We start from the raw sequence: 8,714 nt of genomic DNA on the forward strand, positions 1-8,714 counted from the left end.
AAAAAAAAAAAGAAAATGCATACAAAGCCCCCAGACTGGGAGAATAAATAATAAGTTGTACTTTTACATAATAATGATATAGGAAGTACAATGAAAATAATATTCCATTTATATTATAATGTATAAAATATTTGAATTCCAGGCATAAACTTCTAACAATGAAACAAAAAGAAAAAATAATTGGAAAGTCATACCTTATGCTTGGTTGTATAGACTATAATAAAGATGACAACACTTCTTAATTTAGTAAAGATATTTTAATGTAAGACTAATTGATTTTTCTCAGGATATTTTACATGACATTTTTAAATGGGATTTCCAAGCCAAGGAAACATGCCTTTGTTTTTAGTTTATTGACTATTTCTAATAGTACATTTTTATCAGATTGTATTGTGACAATCAGGAATTCTATAATTGGTCTTTGATTTGTTAGTAGATACTCAAACAAACCTTGAAAAAAAAAGTTAAGAATACTGGAATAAATATTAGGCCATGAGCAGCCCCAAATACCATAACAAGAAACATAATCTTAAAAAATGTCCTGAAGATGTATGATTTAGCTATAGATAAAACACACACCCCTATTACTGTTGAAAGTGCACTTTGTAACATTGGGTAGCCTAGCAGATACAATGCCTCAATTGCTTTTTGGTTTCCTGAGGGCTTAGAGCTGGAAACAAATGCATAAGAAATGTGTGCAGAAAAATCGAAAGAAAACCCTATGCAAATGCCAAGATTAATCATGGATATGGAATCAAGACTGACATTCCAGAATGCCATGAAACCCGTTACTCCCACAACCACAGAAGTAATAGCAAAAGTCACCCACAAGGAACACAGTGGATGAGGAATTAACAATAAGGAAACAATGAACATAGCGGTTGATGCAACAATGACATTTCGAACAGTGTTTTCTAATACTGCGGTATACTGATCAAAATATATGAATGCCTGGTTATACACCATTAGGGGAATTTCGCACTTTTTGGCTCTGCTTCGTAACTGGGATAACGTCATCTTCTTATCGGTTGAAGAAGAAACACCCATGGTCTGAATGAAGCCCTGGGAAGAAATGATTTCATGTGATGATGAAATATTAATATCATACACAAAAAGTGGAAAATGTGTTAAAAAATTGGGCAAACCGTTCATAAAAGTGTCCTTATCATTTACATCTTGCTTGCTGTTTTCCATATATTGCACATACTCTCGTAACCAAAACTCTGTGAGATTTTTATCTACATAGTCACTGTTTTCCAAATCTGCCAGACATATTTCCAGTTTTTGCCTAGCATCTTTATCCCAGTAGTCAAGAGTTTCAGTAACAATAACCATAACCCTGGAACCATAATTCAAAAAATATTCGTCTTCTACATTAAAATATGGTGTGATGTAGGAATCGTCACTTGCCAAATTTCGAAGGTCTAAACCTTCCTGCACTTGGAAACACCCATAGATACTACTTATGATGTACAAAATGTATATAAGCACTACAAAAAATTTGGACCCAGTGCTTGTGAGAAAAGGGCCAAAATAGTCTCGAAAGAAGAAATTCATTGGATGGATATCAGTTTCTTGTTCATCTGGGAGAGAATCACATGGGAGACAGCAGGACCTTTTCAATGAGGAACATTTTTGGTCAGGAGTTTCTGGCTTTTTCAACCAGCGTAGACAGACTACTTGTCTTTTACCATCCAGAGCCATAAATGCTCCAAAACAGGTGAAGTTATAGAAATAACAGAAGAGCAGGGTTGTTCCTGTATAGATGAAAAAGTATTGTACGGACCTGAAAGAGGTCATAATCCCTGTATAGAAGGCCAGGACGTTGGTGATGGTGGTGATCGTAATCGACACAGCCACTTTGGAATAGACGTTGGACAGCCGCTGTTTTATGTTGTCCCTGAGGCTAGTCTTCTGCCAGGCAGAAATCATTATGAACATATCATCAACCCCAACACCTGTTAAAAAAGGGAAACAATCTTCATGCCTATTAATATCCATTAAAAACTAAACACATAAACTCAAACCATCTTCTTTGTCCATCTCTTATAAGATGTCTTATTTATCTTGCCCAGTCTGTGCTTTGATACTATTTTCCCTGTTGTTTTCTCTGGTTGCCTATGAATCCACAGCAGAATTCACACCCTCCTCTGTGACGACTCTGTGCTTTGTACGTACTCCCGTTATTTGTACATAGCACAGGATACTCTACTCCTAGTCTTCATGTAGGGTGTTTGAATGATGAGTCAGGAAACTGTTGTGGGTGTTAGTCAAAGCAGGAGTAGCAGCAGTGTATCTTTGATTCCACTGGATTACTTGAGAGACCATTTTCCCTCATAAACCATTTTATACAGATGCACAAACACATCAAGCCAACATTCTGTTGCTTAAAATATAAGCTGGACTTATCTGTTCTACAGTTAGCATCTAACTATCAATGTGGTATGATTTGAGAGGCACCATATAGTTCTCTTTCTCTCTCTCCGTCACACACACACACACACACACACACACACACACACACACACACACCCTTTTCCTCCTAGCCTGTTTTTGGTACCCAGAAAGTTATCATTTAAACTTACTTTCCCAGGTTAAGGCATTGTTAGTAAAATGCAAGTACTTTTTTTTTTTTAAGATTTTATTTATTTGACAGAGAGAGACACAGCGAGAGAGGGAACACAAGCAGGGGGAGCGGGAGAAGAAGAAGCAGGCTTCCCGCGGAGCAGGGAGCCCGATGTGGGACTCGATCCCAGGACCCTGGGATCATGACCTGAGCCGAAGGCAGACGCTTAACGACTGGGCCACACAGGCGCCCCTAAAATGCAAGTACTCTTGAGGTCAGACATATGCACCAAAGTAAATCTTTTTTTTTTTTAGCAATTCTTTTTTTTTTTTAAAGATTTTATTTATTTATTTGTGTGAGAGAGAATGAGAGAGAGAGCACATGAGAGGGGGGAGGGTCAGAGGGAGAAGCAGACTCCCTGCCGAGCAGGGAGCCCGATGTGGGACTCGATCCAGGGACTCCAGGATCATGACCTGAGCCGAAGGCAGTCGCTTAACCAACTGAGCCACCCAGGCGCCCACCAAAGTAAATCTTAAGAATCCCTTACATATTAATGCCTACTAAGGTAATTCTTTTCCACAGGGATGTTTCATGACTGGTTTGGAATAGAGAGGTCAGAAGAACATTTGAGGACTTTGAAATCACCACTGAAGACTTGGAAAGGGGGACTAGAAGGAAGAAAGGGGATTAGGAAGGACAGCATGAGCATGTTGCAGGTAAATTTCACGTCCCTCAAGCTTTCTACTAGAGTTGACACTACTTCCACTCATGTATATTGATACAAACTCAATAAAATAAACAAGTAAACACAAAAAGTGGAATAAAACGCTGATCTTCATTTCAATTTGGGGGGATCTTCTCCATGGGAGGGTACTAGGAATTGCAACTTTGCCTCTGATCAGATGTTCTATGGGTATGATCAAGAAGGCAGAAGGCTCTAAAATAACGCAAGTCTACACAGCCGGTCACAAACTGCGTCCTGACATGCCATGGCTAGCGGCCTTGAGGATTTCAGTTGTACTCAGCTGGACAAAAGGGAAGAATTAGAAGTACGAAGGACCAAGAATGAACTCATTGATATTTATGAGGCATTTAAAAACTAGTTTTATTATTTATAGAACCTTATTCAGAAATTGTCCTCACACATTTCTTGCTTGAGTTGCTTAAATCACACACACACACACACACACACACACAGAACCATTCACACTCCCGTGAATACACATACTATACAATTCTGGTTTACATTAAATCAATTATATACACCTTAACCATAGTTATCATGGGCCGTGGGGGGTACTGAGTGACTAAGTATGGCTGGGTACTAGACATCCAGTGTCTCCCCTAGGAAACTAAATACTACTTCTTCCAAGCTCCTTACTTCCTCAAATATAAACACCTTTGTTTTCTCATGCTTATTATAAATTCTGAAAGTACAGGAAAATACAGAGAAAAAATTTAAACAACTGTAATTCCACCCTTCATTTTTACATATATCCATCCAGAATTTGTCCTATACAACTACGCCCATACAACTGTATCTCTCTATTTCGAACACCTTGTTTCACAACTGACATTTTTCTGGTAGAGGTTATATATCTTGTATGTACCTTATATATCTTATAAATCTGCCTCTTTCTAAGGACTGAATATGATTCAAAATTTTAATATGTTACATTTGAGTTGCCCAATCCCATGTTGATCAGGGGATTAGATGGTTTTCAAAACCTTCTCGTTCTACATAATGCCAAAATGAACATAATTTTTCTACTTTTTAAGCACTTGTCCAAGCACTTCTAGGACAAATTCCTAGAAGTGGAATCAGTAAGCCAAAGGCATTCCCTGTTTAATTTTTAAGTCTTTTGATTTGTTGCAAAACTGGACTAAAAGAAGGGTGTACCAGTTTATAATTGTCCCGTAGCAGAATGAGTGTTCATTTCCATACAACCTTCCTTCAATCTTGCTGATATTTATTAATCTGATAAGAAAACAAGGTGTCTCACTTTTGGTTTAATTTTCATCCTTCAGTTAATTGAGAGATCAAATTATTTTTTTCTTATATTTCCAGTGATTCATATTTTGGACTTTTGGGGTGTGAACCGCCTGTTCATGTCCCTTGTCTGTGTTTTTCCATTTGGGGTACTAGACTTTTCTACCTCTAAGGACACATAATTCAATTTGACTTTCTTTTTTCCTGTCACCTCATTTTGGATCTATAGAGCCACTTAAATATAATTATTTTGCTTAATCTAACCTAAACTCCTTCCCTTATCTACCCCGCACCCCCACATATATGATGTGGAGTCTCATGTTTTGTTTTACTCACCCAGAATAAGAAACGGTGAATTTGCAACTATGATCACAAATGGCACCCCAATGTACAGCATCAGGCCAAAGCTGCTCACCATCGCCAAGGCCGCAGAAATCACTCCAAAGGCTGCAACCCACATTTTGTTGCATACACAGTCACACCTGTAAATTTGGAGGGAAAAATCATGAGATCTGTGGTGGTAGCTTCTATACTGAAATTCCATCAGTTTATAACATTCTCGACTTGGACACCTGGTCAGAAAGCTCTTGGGCAATAATTCCCAGGCCTGTCTATTGGAGACCTTTAACTCCCAGGCACCATCCCAGACCAAGTGGGAAAAAGGAGAGAGGGAACAGAAAAGTTATCTGTGCTTTTACCAAATTTCCTGGGTGATTCTTTTGCAGCTGAGCAAGCACTACTCCCCACTGACTGGTAGTTGAGAACCACAAAGATATACTAAAGCACTCCCAATGGTCAATTCCACTCTGCTCTTCAAAGGGTGTAAATGGAATACAACAGCAAAGGGAGGGCAAGCTGTAGCTGAGAAAGTACCTATACCCAGTGCTCTTTTCACCCAACCCTTGACCCCAGCTAGCCATAGATGCAATCCTAAAGAGCTCCTGTATTTCAGAGCCAGTTCAATATGTATTGTGGTTAGCAAAGTGTAGAAAGACTCCTCCTAAAACATGTTCAGGATTCTTGTCTACTGCTGAAGTGAGCTGTAGAAAAGTTGCTACTAATTGCAAAAGAATTGGAAATGTAGTCCATTTTGAATAACATAGACGTGCCTGTTTCCCAGAAATGAGAATATATAGACAGCATTTTAAAGTATGGATTCAGTACTTGACCTACCCAACAACCACAACATTACATTTTTTTAAAAGATTATTTATTTATTTGTCAGAGAGACAGTGAGAGAGAGAGGGAGCACAAGCAGGGGGCGTGGCAGGCAGAGGGAGAGGGAGAAGCAGGGAGCCTGACGCTGGACTCGTTCCCAGAACCCTGGGATCGTGACCTGAGCCAAAGGCAACGCTTAACCGACTGAGCCACCCAGGTGCCCTCCACATTGTGTTTTAAAATATTGACAACAATCTCTGGTTTTATACTTCACTTGTTTGTTAACTGCTTCAAAACAAATGACTGATACTCGTCTCTAGATATTTTTAGGAAGAGAGAGAAACGAAGTTTGGATTGAAAACTAGGAGTCAACTATGGAAATGGAAGCACTGATTCTAACACAGCAGGAACGCGACTAAAGACCTTTTACTGTTGTAACAATAAAGTAGCTAAACTTATTATGAAAAAAAAATTCTACGCCATGGTTGTATTTCACTTTTTTTCAGCCCACCAGTGCTAGGAGTTAAATTCAGGACCCCAAATCAACCACATACACAAAATTCCAGAGCAAAAGTAAATTGCTTTGTTAGAGTAAAATTTGACTATAATGAATACTTTCTTTTTTTTTTTATTAAAGATTTTTATTTATTTATTTGAGAGAGAGAGACTGAGAGAGAGAACACATGAGAGGGGGGAGGGTCGGGAGGGTCAGAGGGAGAAGCAGACTCCCTGCCGAGCAGGGAGCCCGATGCAGGACTCAATCCAGGGACTCCAGGATCATGACCTGAGCCGAAGGCAGTTGCTTAACCAACTGAGCCACCCAGGCGCCCTAATGAATACTTTCTTAAAACACTACTGGCTTATAGCAGTTTAAAAGAAGAAAGTGACAAAGATGAACTCTGAAATCAGAAATATTAAGCAGGATAAAAGTTACATATGACATTTATTTCTATTCCTTCTTTCAAGTTTCCAGATTTTTTGGTGTGAATTTTTCAGATGGGGGAGTATGACTTTACTTTGACTAGTTGCTGAGTTGCTGAAAGTCATTGACTTTCTCTCAGTGACCTTTATTTTAATGTTCATTAGACAATGGAAGAAAAGATTTGAAAGTGGAACACTATAGGAGTTTGGTGAATACACTTGCAGATATTCCAGTCCCCCAGAAGGATTTTGTTTTAAGCAGTTTATCAGAATGACCTAGGAGAGTCTTAGAACTTTAGATTTCCTGGAACCTAGCTATGCAGATCCCGATTCAGTAGGTTTGTAGTGAAGCTGCTGAGTCTCTATGTCTAAAACTTTCCTCATACGATTCCAGTGCTCAGGCCGATTTGGGCATCACTGGCAGCAAAATGGCCAATCTTCTGAATTTTTTATTCACTTAGCAGAGAAGGGCTAAATTAGAAATTACTGCTCTTAGAAAACAATCTGTATGTTTGGTGAGAGATCCACATCTTCCTTGAAAGGTAATGATGTCTCCCATGAGTAAACAATAATTTACAGTGTATTTGAGAAGGGAAAGATTTTCCCCAGATTGTTTCAGAAACTGATCTAATATTTGGGGTAAGTTTTGTCATTTCCAAAATGTTAGACAATTTTGAAATAGTCTAGAAGCTCAATATACCACTACTTGAATAAGGTTTAAATTAGAGCATAAACTTGAAAAAGTCTTACTATTGTTCATATGACTTCACTATAAGACAACAAATATAGAATCCTAAAATGTGTTCAAATAAGGGTTCTGTGTGAGGTAAATGCATGCATGCAAGGAATAACCTTCATATGTAAGTATCTGAGACAAGCAGGATAGGCAATGTCTTAGGGACTGTCTAGGAGGCCCCGCCCAGAACAGAAATAAGAGATTCTCAGTGATAACAGAGGGGTAGGAGTGGGAGATGTCCAAGGAACTTACAAACACATTCATAGGAGAATTAGTTTTATTTTCAAGCCCAGAGAAGGCTTGAAATTGAATTGAATCATCGAATTGAACCATCATGGCAGCATCTGTACCTTAAGAATTTTCCTGCTCCCTTTCCTCTTCTCCTTGGGCATGCTCCAACCCAGGAGGCAGCTTAGCAAGATGAAAAGTAGGGATAGAAGTGATAGAGGAGGGCTAGTGAATCCCCTTTTTCCCCATTGAGGACTATCCCGCGCAGCATGCTCTGGCTAAGAGTGCTGGGGGGAAACTTAGCTTCAAATCTAGTTACCACTTTTGTTTATTACATGGACACGGACATTTTAGTTCTGAATGGAGCATTTTGTCTTACCTAAGAATGACCACAAAAGTCACAGGACCTGCCTGAGTTTTCATGGGACAGAGGAAGAACTTGCTCTACCTACAAAACTTAAAGGGAACAAAGGGAGACCAAAATCAAGTTGCTGTATGTTTATACCTCATGAGTCCCATGTGTTCAGTATCTTGGTTACATCCACATAAAGTCTTCAAAGAGACATAAATATAAATCATTTTCTAATTGCCTTTGGTATAAGATTTTCTGTATTACTGTCCATAATCATTTGTAAAGATAAGCAGGAATTGGTATAAACTTGTATCTTCAGAACCAACTATCTAGTAGAAAACTTGTGTCAAACCAGTTGTTGGTACCTTGTAGATTCCACACTAGTTTAACATTTTTTTTTTACTCTACTGACTTTAACAAGACTGAATTTTGTCTTTTCCCCTCCCCATTCTTCCTCCCTCTCTCCCTCCCTCCTACCCTTCCTCTTTAGTATTTTGGTTTGTTTTCTAGGGTATGTGGTCTTTCTTTCCAGAATAACAAAGTTGTGAAATAGTTTATTGACTTGAAAGAAGTACCCACTGTGGTTAACTCCCTTTACCTCCTGGGGCCTCATTTTTCTCTACCTTAAAATCTAGAATGTTTGCAAGCCAACCTACACATGAGAATCAACTAGAGAAGTTTTTGAAATACAGATTTTCTAACTGAACCCCCAGAGACTTGGCTCAATAGGGCAGGGCCTCAGAATACATGGGTTTAGAGTTCT

The 8,714-nt window shown here is 38.8% G+C and overlaps 1 protein-coding gene across 1 annotated transcript; it reads right to left on the reverse strand.

Moving 5' to 3' along the window:
* Window positions 1-429: 429 nt before the first annotated feature.
* Window positions 430-5,879, reverse strand: PTCHD3 (patched domain containing 3). The gene is made up of 2 exons (XM_034990148.1): window positions 4,893-5,879; window positions 430-1,958 (listed from the first exon to the last, which is right to left on the reverse strand). Exons 1-2 carry the CDS (start codon window positions 5,098-5,100, stop codon window positions 430-432), a joined length of 1,737 nt encoding a protein of 578 aa, XP_034846039.1. The 5' UTR covers window positions 5,101-5,879.
* Between the last annotated feature and the right edge of the window lie 2,835 nt (window positions 5,880-8,714).

This window comes from Mirounga leonina, unplaced genomic scaffold (genome assembly GCF_011800145.1).
Source record: "Mirounga leonina isolate KUSES-001 unplaced genomic scaffold, KU_Mleo_1.0 Mir_505, whole genome shotgun sequence".
NCBI lineage: Eukaryota > Metazoa > Chordata > Mammalia > Carnivora > Phocidae > Mirounga > Mirounga leonina.